Source organism: Neurospora hispaniola (assembly GCF_033458365.1).
Source record: "Neurospora hispaniola strain FGSC 10403 chromosome Unknown B0T23scaffold_7, whole genome shotgun sequence".
NCBI classification, from domain to species: Eukaryota; Fungi; Ascomycota; class Sordariomycetes; order Sordariales; family Sordariaceae; genus Neurospora; species Neurospora hispaniola.
In genome coordinates, this window is record NW_026944412.1 from 1270260 (window position 1) to 1288254 (window position 17995).

The 17995-nt window shown below is 51.4% G+C and overlaps 5 protein-coding genes across 5 annotated transcripts; 3 read left to right on the plus strand and 2 right to left on the minus strand.

Annotated features, from left to right (window-relative positions):
• Positions 1 to 445: 445 nt before the first annotated feature.
• Positions 446 to 1015, minus strand: B0T23DRAFT_212667 (uncharacterized protein). Its single transcript, XM_062833580.1, has one exon. The coding sequence runs from the start codon at positions 839 to 841 to the stop codon at positions 482 to 484; it is 360 nt and encodes a 119-aa protein (XP_062689836.1). The 5' UTR covers positions 842 to 1015; the 3' UTR covers positions 446 to 481.
• Positions 1016 to 1868: 853 nt separating this feature from the next.
• Positions 1869 to 4070, plus strand: B0T23DRAFT_212687 (methylenetetrahydrofolate reductase 1). Its single transcript, XM_062833581.1, has 2 exons — positions 1869 to 3826; positions 3883 to 4070. The coding sequence occupies exons 1-2, from the start codon at positions 2128 to 2130 to the stop codon at positions 4023 to 4025; spliced, it is 1842 nt and encodes a 613-aa protein (XP_062689837.1). The 5' UTR covers positions 1869 to 2127; the 3' UTR covers positions 4026 to 4070.
• A 3846-nt stretch (positions 4071 to 7916) lies between these two features.
• B0T23DRAFT_406960 (uncharacterized protein) lies at positions 7917 to 11824 on the plus strand (the record flags this gene model as incomplete). Its single annotated transcript, XM_062839148.1, has 6 exons — positions 7917 to 7982; positions 8041 to 8071; positions 8228 to 9514; positions 9578 to 11422; positions 11479 to 11612; positions 11681 to 11824. 6 exons carry the CDS (start codon positions 7917 to 7919, stop codon positions 11822 to 11824), a joined length of 3507 nt encoding a protein of 1168 aa, XP_062689838.1.
• Positions 11825 to 12483: 659 nt separating this feature from the next.
• B0T23DRAFT_386489 (uncharacterized protein) lies at positions 12484 to 13913 on the minus strand. The gene is made up of 2 exons (XM_062837622.1): positions 13628 to 13913; positions 12484 to 13549 (listed from the first exon to the last, which is right to left on the minus strand). Exons 1-2 carry the CDS (start codon positions 13746 to 13748, stop codon positions 12846 to 12848), a joined length of 825 nt encoding a protein of 274 aa, XP_062689839.1. The 5' UTR covers positions 13749 to 13913; the 3' UTR covers positions 12484 to 12845.
• Positions 13914 to 15166: 1253 nt separating this feature from the next.
• On the plus strand, positions 15167 to 17840 carry B0T23DRAFT_212755 (uncharacterized protein). Its single transcript, XM_062833582.1, has 2 exons — positions 15167 to 15787; positions 15856 to 17840. The coding sequence occupies exons 1-2, from the start codon at positions 15488 to 15490 to the stop codon at positions 17830 to 17832; spliced, it is 2277 nt and encodes a 758-aa protein (XP_062689840.1). The 5' UTR covers positions 15167 to 15487; the 3' UTR covers positions 17833 to 17840.
• Positions 17841 to 17995: the final 155 nt, after the last annotated feature.

A 17995-nucleotide genomic window follows, 5' to 3' on the forward strand; every position in this document is an offset into this window, starting at 1 on the left:
ACAGGTAGACTTTACGCTACAGTAGTGTTAAATGCAGACTTTACGGGGCACCACACACAACGTCGCCCTTGCAGATTCGGAGAGGTGATTCCCGCGATTCAATTCGATGGCGGTTGCTTTTGAATGGAGAAATTCGTCAATCACGTAATTGAGCAAGTGGAATTCTTCAGTGATGTGGGGTCGTCGGCGCCTGTACACTACATATGGTAGTCCGTGTATCGGGTGTTTTTTTTTTGGGGGGGGGGGGGGGGGGGGGAGGGGGACCCATCGCTGACTCGTCGACTGTTTGTCGGAGCTTGCTTTCGCTTCTTCTCCTTTTAGCTGTTTCTGTGACGAAGAAGGTCGAGTTGATATGTGAAATTTTCGCGAATTTTTGCGGCCGGTGTGTCCGTCTACCTACACTATTGTAAAGTACATATCTATATACAGTGGCGGAAGCAAAGTGCGTGTCGAGATGGCTTGATGGAAGCTATACAATACACTAGATTAAGTGTTGGCCAGTTCGTTGGGGTGGCCAAGAAAAGTGGAGTTGACCGCTGTTTTGAACCACATCCGGACTGGCTTCAAGTTCTTCTTTGCAACTTGTGAAGATGGTTCGGGCCCGGGCTAGTGAGGCGATGATGTGCTGATCCACCACGCACCCAATTCTGGAGATGGACGTCGAGTTGTTTCCATTTGTCGTGGGGGAGCGCATGTAGATAACTTGACTATCATATGCTCGTTTCTCCCATTCAGGAGGGTTGCGGTTAGCCATAGCAGCACCTATCAATTCACCTTGAACTATTCTTCGGTCGTGTAGCCTCCTGAATCTTGCCTCTCGTTGACTGTCGTTGTTTTCCATACAGCGTGCAGGGTGTTGTTCGTTGTTGTCCAAGGGCACGTCGATTGGTGAACGGTTTGCGAAGCTTTTTTTGGCGGGGTTCGATGACCCCACATCTCCGGTCTTTGGGAATGCGCAGAGGGGTCAGGTCGGGGCACCTCACCTCACTGCCTGGCATGCGGGTACAAGGAAAAGTTACCGGGCAAGTACCGTCCCTGCATCGTGTCGACAAATTATATGAGACCTTTCGTGCCATAATAAGCGCTGCGAAGGTCTCATCAATTTTGTCGTCGCCATGACCGTATACACTACACGTACACTAGTACCGTGACCGTTACCCAACTCCAGCTTTGGAGAAGGCGGGTGAGTGGGTGAGGCAAGCGATCGGCCGACGCGGGATCCTTGGCCTTGTCAACCCCGGTCGCCAATGGGACTCACTCCGGGGATCGGCGTCACTTTACTTTCGTTTCTCTGTGCTCTTTCCATTGCTCGAGCTTGCTTGTGTGTCTCCTCGGGTTCGCCCATTGCCTTCGGGGACGTGGTCGGCCGTGTTCGACAAAAAAGCTGCCCTTACGCACTTTCCCTCTCCCGGTGGCCCCGTGCATATCTGTAGACTGCCTCTGGCCTTCTTTCGCTTTTTCATTTTGTCTCTTGCCTCTCTCCTTTCTCCGAATTTTCTCACTTCCCACCACCATTGTCTTTCGTCTTTGGTGTCCTTTTCATCTGGAGCTCGAGGCAATCGGATCCAAAAGAGGAATCACGCTATCGCACGGATACTTCGGGCGTAGAAACCACGTTGGCTATCGAAAAGGTAGCAGTCCAGAAGACGAAGAGACCTTGAACACTTAGTTTCTTCACCTTGTCATTAGGTAGGTAGGCACAACTATGAATCCACCACCCCGTGTATCATAGGCTTCCCGTTCGTGCATTTCCCCAACAACCTTTCCGCGTGGGAGTTTCCCTATCTTCTCCCGAGTACGCAGCGTCCAACGGACCGTCCCAGCATACTAATCCATCACGTTCGATATCCCAATCGCAATGTCCCGTCGTCGGTCCCATCTAGCCGGTCCTTTTCTGGGTGCCATCGTCCAAACTCTCGCCTCCCCGGGAGCTTGGACAACTGGTTGGGCCACCAACCGTGACCGCGACTGCGACCAAGCATCAGTTCTTTGTCACCCCTCTCAGTATTCTTGTCAACAAAGAATAATGCTAACTCAGACGTTACAGAATACCTACTGCCACTTATATAACACAACAAGTCCCTTAATACGCGCTCCCCGCAGTCGCACCCAACACACCCGGTCAAGATGCATATCCGGGAGATGCTTGCCGATGCCGAAAGGACGAAGGCCCCGTCCTTCTCCTTCGAGTACTTCCCGCCCAAGACGGCACAGGGTGTCCAGAACCTCTACGACCGCATGGACCGCATGTACAACTTTGGTCCCAAGTTCATTGACATCACATGGGGCGCCGGTGGTCGTATTGCCGAACTTACCTGCGAAATGGTTGCCCAGGCCCAGGCTTACCTCGGCCTCGAGACGTGTATGCATCTCACCTGCACCGACATGGGTGAGGAGAAGGTGAACAACGCTCTGCAAAGGGCCTACAAGGCCGGCTGCACCAACATTTTGGCATTGCGAGGTGATCCTCCCCGTGAGAAGGAGAGGTGGGAGGCTGCTGAGGGCGGTTTCCAGTACGCTCGGGACTTGGTCGCCCATATTCGCAAGTTGTACGGCGACCACTTCGACATTGGTGTTGCTGGCTATCCCGAGGGTTGCGATGACAACAAGGATGAGGAGTCTCTGCTCGATCACCTGAAGGAGAAAGTCGACATGGGCGCGTCCTTCATTGTCACTCAGATGTTCTACGACGTTGACAACTTCCTGCGCTGGGTCAAGCGGGTTAGGGAGAGGGGGATCACAATTCCTATTATTCCTGGCATCATGCCCATCGCCACCTACGCCAGTTTCATTCGCCGCGCGAACCACATGAACTGCAAGATCCCCGAGGAATGGATGGCGAAACTCGAGCCCGTCAAGAACGATGATGTGGCTGTCCGTGAGATTGGCAAGACTCTTGTTGCCGAAATGTGCCGCAAGATTGTCGACGCGGGTATCCGCCACTTGCATTTCTACACCATGAACCTCGCCCAGGCTACGCGCATGGTTCTTGAGGAGCTTGACTGGTTGCCTTCGCCCAACCGGCCGCTCAAGCGCGCTCTTCCCTGGAAGCAGTCTTTGGGTTCTGGGAGAAGGGATGAAGATGTGCGCCCCATCTTCTGGCGCAACCGCAACAAATCCTACATCACCCGCACCCAAGACTGGGACGAGTTTCCTAACGGCCGCTGGGGTGATTCGAGATCTCCTGCCTTCGGTGAGCTTGATGCCTATGGTATTGGCTTGACGGGTTCCAATGAGCTGAATCGCAAGAAGTGGGGCGAGCCTCAAACCGTCAAGGACATCGCCAACCTCTTCGTGCGCTATCTTAACCAGGAGCTCGAATACCTGCCATGGAGCGAGGCCCCTATCTCGAGCGAAGCTGAGCTGATCAAGGATGACCTCATTGCTCTCAACAACCGTGGCTTGATCACCATTAACTCCCAGCCGGCTGTCAATGGCGTCAAGTCGACACACCCCGTCCATGGCTGGGGTCCCGCGAATGGTTATGTCTATCAAAAGGCTTATCTGGAACTCTTAGTCTCTCCAGAACTCTTCCCCGAAATCAAGCGCCGGATCGAGGACCACCCCGACATCACCTACTATGCCGTAACCAAGTCCGGTAACCTCCACACCAATGCGCCATCCGAAGGACCCAACGCAGTTACATGGGGTGTTTTCCCAGGCAAGGAGATCGTGCAGCCCACCATCGTTGAGAGCATCAGCTTCCTTGCCTGGAAGGACGAGGCCTTTCAACTGGGTCTTGAGTGGGCCCGCTGCTACGACGCCGATACCCCCAGTCGCCTCCTGATTGAGGACATCATGAACAAGTGGTATTTGATCAACATCGGTAAGTTGAACACAGCTCAGCTGTTTCCTCAAGGATGTACTAACTTTGGTTCTTAGTAAACAACGATTTCCACCAACCACGCACCATCTTCGAGATCTTGAATGACCTGTCTCTTCCCGATCTTGAGAAGGTTTACACGCCCGCACATACGAATGGTGCAACCAACGGCGTTTCTGAGGCTTCAACAGTGCCTCAATAAAGGAGATACGTCCTCTCTTCTTTTACTTTTCCTCCCAACGACATATTATTTCAACATTTTTTCTTATTTTTTTCAACAATGCATGGAAGCCTACGGGTAGGCTTTCCACTCCCCGTTACCTAAACGTAATATTTGACCGTTTTTCAACAAAAAGCGCGTTTTCAGACAACAAGCATGACGTACTCTGCTGCCAGGTTTTGCGGGATACAACAGGACAGAGCAACGACAACGATTGATGATTCCAAGTTTTGCCGAACCGTAAGGCAGCATTTGCATACCAAGCATATATACAGAGAACGGAAAGGGTACCGGGGAAACTTTCAACACACACGGGAGAGGAAAAGGAAAGAGGTTAAAGCACAGCATTATACAAAACCGGCGTTCTGCGATGTCGAGCTTTGGCGGGATTGGACCGTCGGGTAACTGGCATTATTTTGGGTGAGTTTGATTTTTCAACAAAAATTCGGAAGGAGCATGGGACCGGCACCTTGAGGGAGATGCTCAACAAAGGTACGAAGATGAAAATTGAAAGGAGAAATAAACGCACAAAGTGAATGAGGATCTGTGGACATGTGGGCATAGGCAGGACGGTGCATATCTCAACGATACCCGGAAGTGGAATGGAAAATGGTGTTAGGCAGGCAGCAATCGAGAATGGATTTTGGATTGGATCATCTTGTATTGACTCCTCTTCGACCACCACGATCAATTGCTTCCCTTGCAGTGAATCTTGAATAGCCCGGCAGGTGAACAACGAGCAATTAGCACGAGCATCACTGAAAGTATACTCTTCTTACCTACGCAAAGAAGTTCTAACTAGGTGAGCCAATCCCATGTTGCCGATACCGCTGGACATTTGGCTTTTATCTGCCCAACATAGTCAGACTAGAAATAAGATAAGGCTTCATTGTTTCCCATTATGGTACCGTCAAAAACCCACGAGTCGCTGCAGTTGTCTAGTAGGACCTCGGTAGCTATCAATTGGCGCACATGTCACAGTTTCCGGAACAAAACACAAGGCATCACTCTAGAGAAAGAGAGGGCTGACAAGGCCCGTTGATCATGTTCCAAGTATGGGGAAACCCGCTTGACCACATTTCCTCTCACTTGGAAACCCCCCCGTCCCCTCCCTCAGAAGAAGATTTAGACGAATGAGGGTGAGCGACAAAGTGGACGGGATGTTTTAGGGTCCCCCCTTCTTCCTTCTTTAGAAATAAACGGGACGGGGAAGAGACAAGGGGCCAATGCCGCTGGATACCATAGCCAGTGTCAGTGTGCCACCACCCACCGGATAGAAACAGCCTTTCAGGAGCAGTTTTGCGGGATAGTAAGGCAGTGAGTGGTAGGGCGGTAGAGATGGCTTGAACGGAAGAACACTGGAGGATCGTCGTCATGGGTGTGGTGTCGACGAGTTCGTAAGTAGTGCATACCTTTACATAGCTCAAGTGCTCAGGTTGCTTGTACTACCCAAGCACACATCTGCCAGCTTTAAACTTGTTAGCGCGGTAAATTGCAATTGGCAAGAATCCTAATTTTCCTACAAAACATGGCTCGGTTAACCACAGCTACTATGTAAACCCCTGAATGCTGCAAGATGGCGATACCACGCTAACAAGTTTGATGCCGGCAGAGGTGTACATACTTAGCTTTTGCACCGAAACCTCATGTATGAAACACGACTTGGCAACCCTCGTTTGTTATGTACTCTGGCCAGCAGAGAACTCTGGAAAACTTCTGAGATGTCTCTTTCATCATGGCGTTAGGTCGTACTGGAAAGCTGCAGCTTCGACCCCTGCGCGAGAGGGCGATGCTGTTGAGCTAACAACCGGTTATTTTTACTCTTCAGCGTGAATTCTCACTCGTAAAGGTGAGAGTCGGAAGGGGTCAAAAGGTGGGAGTTTTGTCACTTGGTCATGCTGACCTTTCGTTCTGTCTGAGTTGTACCGACGTTCACTCCTCGTATTATTAGCATCTTTTCCCCTGGATGCTGCATCTGGACCCCTCTCCCTGAAAAAAAAAAAAAAAAAAAAAAAAAAAAAAAAAAAAAAAAAAAAAAAACCAGATAATGCTTGTAAAGAGTTCTCTACAGACGATATCGTTTCGCCAAGCAGCCCGTTGGGCTCGTATACCTGGCGGATATTGCAGGGCTGCTTCGAGGAATCTGAATGGCGTCAGCGAATCCCCTTGTCCTGACTTCTGGGACAAGCAGACCCAAAGAAGAGCAAGACAAGGAAATATTAAGGGTGAAGCATTGTGTAACAAGCCAAGTGATTATCTCCGTAGATGACGGCTAGACCGACGGAGCTGCTGACTGGCAAAGCAAACAGTCAAGCTAACCATCCGTCTATGAGTTGAAGTCTTGATATTACCGTGTGGATTGTGTTCGCTGTTTGGGAGAGTGTCTGCCATCGATCTCCGTGGTTGATGGTAAGGACGAATTCATTTCGACATTCCATCTCCAGACTGTCTACACGAGGTAGATGGGAAGACGCCTGCCTACCTCCATTGGCTGGCCTTCCACTCAAACCCCCGTTTCCCCTGTGCAAGCCCCTGCTGGACCCTCTTGTCTCCCCGGCAGCGCCCTGAGCACCCACTCCAGTTTTGACCCACCCACCGCCTGAAGGAGGTGGATTGAGTGGAGTACGCAGCAATGACGGGGTCGTATCTCTTTTTGATGAGGGATCGATGGGGCACTACCTTACCTCTAACGGGCAGCCCAGAAACGGAATGACAGGCGCAGGCCATACCTACCTGACCTCTACCTTGCACCACCCATATGCTGTGCTGGGAGTGCTGACATGTTGTTAGGTGGAGGAGGTGCGACCGCCAAACTGAAGGTACCTACTACCTACCTCTACACCTACAGGCCCGGGGCAGTGAGGACGAAGTGAGGGAGGGATGGAACTGGAAGCACAGTCCACCTACTGAACCGCACCTGGGGGGTGTGCCAGACGAGGGACTTCCACAAGAGGTTCCAGTCCAGGGGCCCGCCGTGCGCGATCGTCCAGTCTCCGTCTCCCACTTTCCATTCTTCAAGGTCGACATAGCTCCAGGCCATCAAGACCTTGGAGCGCACACTTGGCTTGGCGAGTCGAGCCGTGCTACGTACAGTATTGTTGCTTCTGCTTCCCGTTGCTCTGCCTCTTTTTCTCCTGGCCGATGAGCATCGCAACATCACGATATTTACGTCCGCTTTGCCCAACCCCTGCTTACCTCGTTGCCTCCCAGGGCTCCGTAGAGGCGGGACGGTTTTCCCTTCCGTCGCCTTCCACCAATCTGGCTATCTAAGTATCTCCCGTTACTTGCGGTATCAGCGACGCCCACCGCGACCGCTTCCCGACCCCGACATTGACCTCAACCTCAACCTCACCACAAGAGTCCGAGTCAAGGCCACTTACGTATATTGTCGCAGCTCACGCCAGCTACCGCGCCGAAGACGAACGACAACCCACGAACGCAATTGCTAGACGCACTCCATAGCCCCCGTTCCATCGCACATCCCCCCTATCCCCGCCTGGTGCTGGACTCCCCCCGAGTAAAATAGGTGATCAGATATACGCAGAAGCTATTTGGTTCACCTACCTTCATAGACGCATTATCGAGACGCGAACGATCGATAATCACTATTGCGCCGGGCCCGACAGGACGGGCGATTCATTGCCGCTACTGCGTGCCCCCCCCCCTTTTTTTTTCACCGGTACAGACCACAATCGGCTTCACCCTGAAGGACAGCGTGCGATCGGAATACCCTCCATGTGCTATTTTTGACAAACACCCATTTCCCTCAACGTTCGCCCCTAAGCAGTTTGATCCTTGCGATTTTCCCACACCCGACGAAACTGGTGGTGAACTTGGAATTTCGGCGCAGTTTTAAGGGTGAACACCGCAACCATGGATGACTATCTTGACGCCCCCATGGATGCGGACGATGTGTTCCCATGCAAAGGATGCGGTGAAGTAAGCCCCCCCATCCAGCCAAGTTACTCCTTGATCAATGCTGACCGTCCCGTGCTAGATTCTGGAAGAAGGCAAAGCATTCGAACTTGGTATGTTGTTAATACATAGATACCTATAGCTTGCTTCCCTTTCGCTTGCTGGGGGTATCAATCCTTCGCAACTGGCGGCATCCACAATAGCATGAGCGTTTCGGAGCGAGTGAAGTGGGTGTTAATGATCAACGTTATTAACTGACAATATCACAGCTGGAAACCGATGGCATCTCGATTGCTTCCGTTGTAACACATGCAACACGCTCCTTGACTCGGATGCGAACCTCCTTCTGCTTGGAGACGGGTCGCTGATTTGCAACAACTGCACATACAGCTGTAGTGCTTGCGGTAATAAGATTGAGGACTTGGCTATCCTGACCGGAGACCAGGCCTTTTGCGCAACATGCTTCCGCTGTAGGAATTGCAAGAGAAAGATCGAAAACCTGCGCTACGCCAGGACGGCTCATGGGATATTTTGCATGAATTGCCACGAAAGTCTAATGGCACGAAGACGCAAGAAAGCAAAAGCAGCGGCTCAAGCAAAAGCTCGAGACACCGACAAATCCCTTCCTGCGCTACCGCCAAACGCTGTACCCCCTTCCAGCACAGGTTTCGCAGCCGAAAAGCTTGCGGCGGACTCTGATACCCCTACCGAACTATCACCACGACCGCGAAATGCTTATGGACGGCAGGACTCATCGTCGCGGAGCAGTTCGAGACCTGACCGCTCCCCCGAAAGATTGGCGGAAACGAACAAGGAAACGGTGCTGGCCCCGCCAGCGCCAAACTATAGACACAACCGCAATTCAACCATGTTTTCTGCTGATCTCAGCGGGGGGGATGCTGAGGACTTCTTCATTCCTGTCGCGCTTGACCAGAGTCCCGCGCCGTCCATCACGCCTCAGTCTACGGCAGACACAATTTCAGACACGAGCCGCAAAAACAAAGATTATTTTGGCTCGGCCAGGTCAAATGCTGTCCACGCAGACAAGAAGGAATCGACGGCGCCGACACCCCACATTGCATTGATGGCGCAGATGGCCCAAGAGAGGCAACCGTCGTCTGACTATGAAAGTCCCCAACAGGATCGGCTCCCACCCCGCAAGCTCTCTCGAGCGGCCGATGTGATTGGTAACACAAAACCGGCCCATATCGCTAGCATTTTGGCCGAAGCCTACAATCAGCAGCCCAACAACGAGGACTTCAAGCTGCAGAATGTACCCAAAAGTAAGAGGCTTGTGGGTAACCGGAGCGAATCTCAAGCAAGCAACAGCATCGAGAATGGAACTACGCCACGGAATAAGGAGAGTCCTGAGCCCCCTTTAACTATGAGTCCAGACAGGATCATGACCCCTAGGTCCTCTCAGGATTCTCGTCCTAGGGATCCCATGAGTGATGAGATACGGCCGTCCAGCGACTCTGTAACCTCGCGCTCAGAAGTCTCGAACGCTGGGCGATCCATTCCACGGAAAGAGGTCCCGCCTCCTGTATCCAGAAACTGTACGTCCCCGTTCCAATCCTGTGTGATTGTATCAGCTCTGTTTACTGACGTATTGCAAGTAGCCGATGGCAAACCTCTGCCGGTTCCTGGGTCGAACAATTCCGAGGGTCCTGCTCTCCCGATCCGTCCCCCGCCGCCTGAGGCGAAGCTTAGTAACACGTATATGCAACCTCGCGCACCGCCTTTGCCTCCCACTCAGGCCCAGACACCCAAAAACCAGTCGACAACAAGTGGTGAAGTCCAGGAGCTGAAACCATCACCCAAGCTACCTAGGTGGAGCTCTGGGGTCGAGTTCAGCATGGATGAGGATATGGCCAGGATATTAGGAACAGATGAGGGCTCATCGTCAATCCTCCGCCGGGTCTCAAATGCAGTACGACATGGACGGAACAGCAGTGGTGAAACAGGCGCTACTCCTGGCAGAATTTCTCACAGTAGGAGCGTGAGCGAGACCACTCGAGGAACTACTTCGCCCCGTTGGCCGAGAACTCCGATTGTTGAGGACTACTCCACCGGTAATATCAACGATATAACGAGTCCGTTGTCTTTGGCTAGTACAACACAGGATGATCCAGCCTATCTGAAGCGGCAACTTAGAAGTTCCGAGCAGCGGGTGGCAGAGCTGGAGCGACAGTTCAACACGGAAAAGGATCTTAAGAGTCTTAACAAGAAGTTGATCGAGAAGAGGAAGACGGTTTCGGTGCTTGATACTCAGACTGAGATCATGATCAGGCAACTTGAGGTACTGGCCGGGTATGTTGAGCGTGCAAAGAAGACTAACGAGTCGTTTGACGCTCGCGAGTTGGAGGAGTCCGCAATCAAGGAGTTTGTCCAAAAGCTAGAACGTCTCAAGCACAACATGACCTCTGCGATCGAGCAACTCATCGCGGAGAGAGACGATTTGGTTGAGGAGAAAAACCAAGCCATTGCCGACCGCGATCGCGCTCTGCTCGAGTTTGAGCAGCTGTCTTCCAAGAACGCTCAGTTGGCCGATATGAACAATGATCTCACTCACCAGATTCAGGAGAGATTTAAGCAGCAGATCAATAACGGCGAGCTCAAGTCACCCAATGGTTTGGGTATTTACGGCCACACCAAGGGTGCTTCACTCAACATGGACGCCGCGAGCTTACAAACAGCTACGACTATGGTTGGTCCTGATATGGAAGATCAGCTTGTGGAAGGCCCTACCGTGGTGAACATCCGCAAGGGCCAGGTCAAGAAGTTCAACTGGAAGAAGGGCTCCAGCAAGGTGGCGCACAATATCTCGAAGGGTATCCGTGGTGCGGCAGGCGCATTCCAAGGACAGGAAGGAACCCAGAGGCAGCAGCAGCAGCAGCAGCAGCAGCAACAGGGCTCCTTGAACGGAGATAACATTGGTCTTCCTTATGCCATGACAGTTGCCCAGGTTGAGGCTCCGGTCACTGTCGTTCCCCCACCAGCCAACACCATCAAACCTGTGATGGTTGATAACGCGCGGCAAGGTGGAGGAGGTGGTGGTGGAGGGTTTGGTTTCTTCGGTGGCAAAAAGCCGAACGCGCAGCAAAAGTCGATGTCGGTGACCAATATCTCTACCCCTGCGGTTGCAGAAGCCCCCACTACTCTCTTCGGTTCCGACCTGATTGAGCGGACTGAGCATGAACGCCGTCAGATACCAAGCGTGGTCACGCGCTGTATCGAGGAGGTTGAGCTTCGTGGTATGGATGTCGAGGGAATCTACAGGAAAACCGGAGGTAACTCTCAAATCAAGATGATTCAAGAGGGCTTCGAGAAGCAGCAAGATTTCGACATTTCCGACCCGGAGATCGATATTACTGCTGTGACGAGTGTCCTTAAACAGTATTTCCGCAAGCTCCCCAACCCCTTGCTGACGTTCGAGGTGTATGAAAGAGTCTTGGAGTCCAATAGTAAGTCCATCCTCAATTGACGGGTGTAGACGGATGCTCACCAGCTTTTTCCACAGATATTCAAGACGTAGAGGAGAAATGCGCTCACCTGAAAAAAACGGTCAACATGCTTCCACCAAAGCACCGCGACTGTCTCGAGTTCCTCATGTTCCATCTTGCTCGAGTAGCGAGCAGAGAACGCGAGAATTTGGTAAGTCTGCAGTTCCAATGGTCTCTTTTCCCTGTACTCGGGACATCCGGCTGACTGGCTCTCATCAGATGTCACCCAAAAACTTGGCTGTGGTGTTTGCGCCCACCATCATGAGAGATCACAGTCTCGAGAAAGAAATGACAGACATGCACGCCAAGAACAATGCCGTGCAGTTCCTGATCGAGAACAGTGCGCTCATCTTTGAGGAATAAGGAGTTGGCGAGCGCGTGAGCGCGGTGCGGGCGAACTGAAGATGGACGGGAGAGTATCCTTAACCACCGAATGACCTACACGTGGTTTGTATATACTGATGAAATATTTTGGTTTTTTTCCCGCAAGCTTGGCCGAAGCGACTAGCCGATGCGCTTGTCGAAGCATGGAAGATGCACAAGGACTCAATTGGGCGTTGTTTTTCTCTTCTCGTGGAAGGCTCGTAGGGCCTCTCCGCACCATATCTTGCCCAGTTCACATTTTGGGGCTTTCTTGCTCTTTGGTGATCTGAATATTTTGGCCAGAAAATGAAAAATGGTGTTATGACTTGGTTGAAGAAGGACAAGGGTGGTCTGCAGTGATTTTGCGTGTGCCCTATGTGGGCTGGGAGAGGTTCGGTCTAATTAGTCTACAGTTGGATTGGATTAAGTCTAATATGAGTTGATGAGGAAAATGGCATAAACCATTGCTCTCTGGGTCAAATGGGACAAATTTTCCCGTGATTTTGGGGGGGCAGTTCGCGACTGTCCGTAAAACCAGCTGTGTGATTACCCTCTTATATTCGAGTATGGTTATCGATTGGTCCCTTCATATGCATTCCGTAATTATGATTTCCTTTGAGCACACAAATATGATCTGGAAAGTCGGGTGCGGACGTCGCGGCTCGGTCAGATATGTATTGTCAATCTCATGTCAGTGGTCAACTGTCCTCATGGCCGCATCAAGGAAAGGTAACTTGTACATTCTACAAGCAGCTGCTTGAATGTTTTGACTGTCCTTTCTCTTCGTGACATGATAAAAGCATTTCCTTGTCTTGCTCCCTTTCTCCAGCCGGGTATCATGTCTTTCACAGACGCAACAACTTTGTCAGGCATTCCCACCCAACTTCCACCCTAACATAACCTGAGTGCAGAAATGTACACCCAACAAACCAACAGGTCCAGCCCTGGCTCGCCCCGTCCAACTCGCTTTCGAGCACATAGCCAGCCACCCTCCCTCTTCCCCGGGTGCCACTGACCGTGTTCATTGTCCAACAATCCTCTTGACCTTATCCAACAACAAATTTCCCTGCCTTCCAAGCTTCATCTTCCCATCCCTCGCTCCCGGCTGCCTCGCCTTGGCCATCTGCTTGCGATACTTTTCTCTTTCAGCGATACGCTGGCGCTTCTCCTCCTCGCGCCGCGCAATCTCGGCCGCCCGCGCTTCCGCCTGCTTCTTCTTCTTCTCGGCGAGCGCTAGCTCCTTTTCGTAGTAGTTCGGTTTGCGGTGGCGTTTGGGAAGGCGCGAGGGGTGCATGTTTGGGTCCATGGGTGGGGGAATGTAGACACCGTCATCGTCTTCCTGGGTGGTAGTTGTGGTTATTGTTGTCGTTGTTGTCCGTTGGACCTCTTTTTGTTCTTCTCCTCCGTTTGCATTCTCTTCATTCTCGTTGTGCGATTCTTCACTAGGTTTCTGTTGTTCGGCTCTAGCTGCTTTGGCAGTGGCGCCTTTGTCGAGGAGGATTTGCCGCGAAGGGTGGATTGGCGCGGGGGCATCTACATCTCTCTCTACTTCGTTGTCGTTTTTGTAGTTGCTGTTGTCATCCTCCTCGGTGACGTGGGCATTTAGAACGGGACCGACGGGGACACTAGAGGCAGCTGGGGCTTCGGCTTCTTTCTGGGCTTTAATTTTGGCGTATTGCTTCTTGACTTTGGCCTTGGTGATGAGCTCCCTCTTGATCTTGGTGACTGGTTGATGAGAATTTTCATGTCAGCATGTATATGGGCGAAGCAAGATTCTCTTGGAATTCGCAAAGTGGTGATTACCTTTGCGCTTCCACGCTCCATCTGGGAGGTTCTCTGGGCCAACACGGAAGCCATGCTTGGCCTTTTTCTTATCCGGACCGCCGGTTGTCGGGCCCTCGTCAAGGGCTCTTTTGAGTGCCATGCTGTTGATTGTGAAGGTTTGATTGTTGGTGATTGGAGAATGTAAGAGCGGACGTTATCTAGTCTGGGATAATTGACGGGCAATGAGATGGTAATTAGATGATGCTGATTTCGGGTGTTACGTTTGGAGGAATGCTTAGTTGTTTTTTTTTTTTTTTTTTTTTTTTTTTTTTTTTTTTTTTTTTTTCCCCTCCTGGGTAGTTTTACCACTACACTACAAGATACAAATATACTGATAAGCTGCCCCTGGCAGGTCGTTATCGTTACAGGCGGGAGACACTAGACGTAGGTGGCAGAAGAACTGACAAGAGCTAGGCGGTCAGCTGGCTGTGGGGCTAATGGCAGGGGTTACTGGACTACCTACCTACCTAACCTCCAGATGACGCCGAATTTGGCCAGTTCATGCCCGTTGCATCATCGAGGTCAGAACTAGTGTACCTAAAGTCCAGGAACACCTCGATCGGATGCGTCGGTACCGCACAGCGGTTAATCACCAGAACCTTGGACGGCGGACCTAAAAATTAGAACGGGTTTGAATCCTCAGGGGCAATGCAAGATAGATGGGAGTGAACAAATTAATCACCATGGGTGTCAATGCCTAACTGACAAGTACGTGATCACATCAAAATCATCCCATTTTTACTGCGCAAGCCGCCGTGTACCTTTACGGGTAAGTAGAGGTATGTACTACCAGATGAGGGGTACCGCATCCACTCCGCTTGTTTGGAAACCACATCGGGCTTCGAGTGGAAAGTTCCCAACTGCAAGCCAAAGCCCATCTCTTGAATCCCTCGCGCAATCCACCTTTTGTTGCTTCTTCGATGAGTTTTAGCAGAGGCATCCAACATGCCCGACCCGGTTCATATGGATAGCTGACCTACAAACCCGTCTCGACCTCAACCGCAAAGAGTCCGGCGCAGATCTCCAGCTCCACTCCAGCTCCCGCCTGCATTACTGCCATCGCTGCACTGCCATCTCATAAAACTGTCACTGGTCCCTTCCGTCCCGTCTATACCGCATGCATATCGAACTCTACGTACACTACCACTCAGCCAACACCTCGTCACCGGTTGCAACAGACTGGGGCCATGCCGTGACTCGCAGCATCACTCCCGTTGCTCTTTCCAAGTCCATTAAATTCAAAGCTCTTCGAGTCTCAGAAGAGACGTTTGACCAATTCCCACAATCCGCCAAATACATACATAGGCCTGGCGCAAGTCTGTGTTATCGACGTCTACATGCCATGACCTGGAGGTTTTTTTTTGTCTGATCTACCTTTCTTTTTGAATTACAAACATATTGTCCGATTAAATCGATTTGCTCGATTGTACCAAATAGCACCCTCACAGCTCTAGCAAAGTGCTGTGATGCTTGACTCGAGTTCCGGACCCATCCAGCTTCGACGACCTTCCGACTATGATGATATTTGCGCTCTTCTTCTCCGCCACCGCGATTTAATCAACACACGGTCCAGGTCTTGTGCATGTCCGGACTGATCCTGCTATCTCCCCTATAGGTCTTGGATGAACGAACTTCCTCCACTCCCCCGAATTTTCCGGCCCAGCAAACTCCCAACACAGCTCATTGTTCATGGTTGGAATTATGGAAATTGTTTCGATATAGACTGCCTAAGATCCGAGCTGCTTCAACTCTTTGATCGGCGCGGAATTCAGTTCTTCAAAGAGCACAGACGCCCTTCACCGCATTTTGGCTTTTCTTTGAATCGCATAGTGTCACTTCATGATGCCCTTTTCCCACAACCTGTTAAATCAGGGCCGTCTGGTTCACGTCTCTCATACGGAGATGCCGGAGCCCACTGATCGTATACAGTCCGATCCTATGACGGCCTCCCCAAAGTCATTGCCTTGCCGTGTCTCTGAGGAGAGCATCAGGACTGAATTTTGCGAGGGACCAGTCGACAGCCCGTATAGCCCAGCCACTCCTGAGAGGAAGCTCCCCAGTGCCTTGACCTACGATCGAGCTGAGCTCATGCATCTCTTAAAGAGGACAGAAAGTCCAAATTGGGTGCCCGGTCGCCATGTACGTTTCTATATCTGGGTTTGGCTATTATACCCTCTTGCCCTACCGACATGCTGACATGCTTGCAGCTTGAGTCACGGCTCTATGAAGACGAAGTACAGCCATCCCAACAGACACCTCAGACGTTAATTTTAAACGGGTCATGCTTGCTTTCCTCACCTGCAATTGCTCAAGAGAAGCAAGATGGTGAATGGAGCCAATTTGACGTAAACACTGCTGGACAGCTCGAATCGGGGCTTGACATCGAACGCCCACGCTCTGCCCTTCACAGCGGAGATTTTACGCCAGACAATCAAACTTCCGATGGACACGACAGACAAGACGCTTCTCAACCACGGAAATCCCAAGACTTTGGGAACTTCAAAGACTCATGGGCCTCCAGAGAGCCTACGCCGTGGCCCTTTCCACAGAAGGCAATGGATTATAGAAAGGAGGCCTTTGGTTCACCCTCTTCCTCGGTTTCTTCATCTCTCTCCACAAGTTTTGCTTATAAACTCCCCACCAGTCCTCTAGTACATACAGAAAGCCGCGAGGATATTGAATCAGAGACATCTTCGGACGGGATCATAGCCGGATCCCCCAGTTTGCGAAGGCATACAATGAACTGGGCTCCAGGTTGTCCTCTGAGCCACGGAGGAATGTTGAGGCATACACCGCCACACAGGGAGCGTACACTTCCGTGCCAAGCACATCAACCTCGCCGTTCATTAGCGTCGCTCTCCGGCCTTTCGATACCAAGCTCTTCCCCTCAAACGCCTTCCATGTGTCGGTCAAGGCGTCTATCTCACAGCTCTGAAGGTTCTCCCTTACAGCATGCATCTATGGTTGGATCTTATGAAGAAAGTATTCTCAGGGGACGAATGTCAACAACGCCTTCCAAACCCTTGGAGTTCGTGGCGCAAATCGGTGTCCTAGGTATCGGGAAATGCAAACTGAATTTGCGTTGCCCATCCCACGTCACTCTGCCATTTTCAGCTGTCTTCTATCGTTATTCCAGTACTGTTCATGGCAGGAGTAGAGGGGATGATGGACCGAGTCCCTACGTGGGCCAAATCGACTTAGAGAACGGATTGCCGAATCCAGAGGAATCGCAACGGTCCAAACGAAAACAAGAATCAAGGCATGCCGGACAAAAATCACCTGATGGCGACCACATTGTTCATGATATTGGGGACGAAGCTTCAGGGGGCGATGGTCAGAGATTCGAAAAGAACAAGAAAACGTCACGATCTCACAAATCGCCTCCTGGAGGCTCATACCGCATTCCAGAGAAGGGACAACTCCAAATTGTCATCAAAAACCAGAACAAAACAGCTGTCAAACTCTTTCTGGTTCCATATGATTTGACAGGCATGGAAGCGGGCACAAAGACGTTCATCCGCCAGCGGAGTTACTCTGCAGGACCCATCATTGACGGCCTTAAGAGTACAGTGCCGGACGGCCCTCCTATTCTTCGATATTTGATCCATCTTCATATTTGCAGCCCGTCAAAAGGTCGTTTTTATTTGTACAAGGACATCAGGGTCGTATTTGCCAATCGGGTTCCAGATGGCACCGAGAAGCTTCGTAATGAAGTCACGTACCCAGAGCCGCGGTACATGCCATACAGAGCATTGCGAACAAGCAACTTGTCGTCTACTCCAACAAATAACTCTGTTGCTCCAAAACCGTCACAGCATGCTCCGGGTTTGGCTGCCGACAGACATGATGAGAACCAATCCGACATCCGTCAACCAAGTCAAGACGCAGAATATCTCAAAAATTGTCTCCATTTCCCCCGACCCACAGCCATGGCAGCCGGTAGTGATGCCATGACCAGACTAGCGCTGACGGGACCTCCAGCTCTGTTGGGTAGATACGACAAGCTCAACAGGGGAGACGTTGGATATGGCGGTAATCCTTTCGGCCATGTTACAAACTGGCGCCCTGGGTCAGCAGAGAGTCTTCTTTCAAAGCGGCTTCGGTCATTGGGTGTACAGAGTCTCGTGACGGATGATGGTGTAGAAGATGTGGTCAATGGACCGATCAGCACATCAAGGGAATGACTGGAGAACAGAAGCCTAAATGGTCTCTAGAATTCCCGGTTTTGGAAAACCCATCGTATCGGAATAGGAAGGCCGTAGGGCACTCCGGCTGCATGTAGTGTACTGTTGGATGAGCTCGGATGAACTGGGTTTCACGAGATGCCGCTGTACCCGAGTGCACTTA

Coding starts and splice junctions, on each gene's coding strand:
- B0T23DRAFT_212687 (XM_062833581.1), top strand. CDS start 2,128: ATGCATATCCGGGAGATGCTTGCCGATGCCGAAAGGACGAAGGCCCCG. Junction 3,827..3,882: donor GTGGTATTTGATCAACATCG/GTAAGTTGAACA, acceptor TTTGGTTCTTAG/TAAACAACGATTTCCACCAA.
- B0T23DRAFT_212755 (XM_062833582.1), top strand. CDS start 15,488: ATGATGCCCTTTTCCCACAACCTGTTAAATCAGGGCCGTCTGGTTCAC. Junction 15,788..15,855: donor ATTGGGTGCCCGGTCGCCAT/GTACGTTTCTAT, acceptor ACATGCTTGCAG/CTTGAGTCACGGCTCTATGA.
- B0T23DRAFT_212667 (XM_062833580.1), bottom strand. CDS start 841: ATGGAAAACAACGACAGTCAACGAGAGGCAAGATTCAGGAGGCTACAC.
- B0T23DRAFT_386489 (XM_062837622.1), bottom strand. CDS start 13,748: ATGGCACTCAAAAGAGCCCTTGACGAGGGCCCGACAACCGGCGGTCCG. Junction 13,550..13,627: donor TGGAGCGTGGAAGCGCAAAG/GTAATCACCACT, acceptor CTCATCAACCAG/TCACCAAGATCAAGAGGGAG.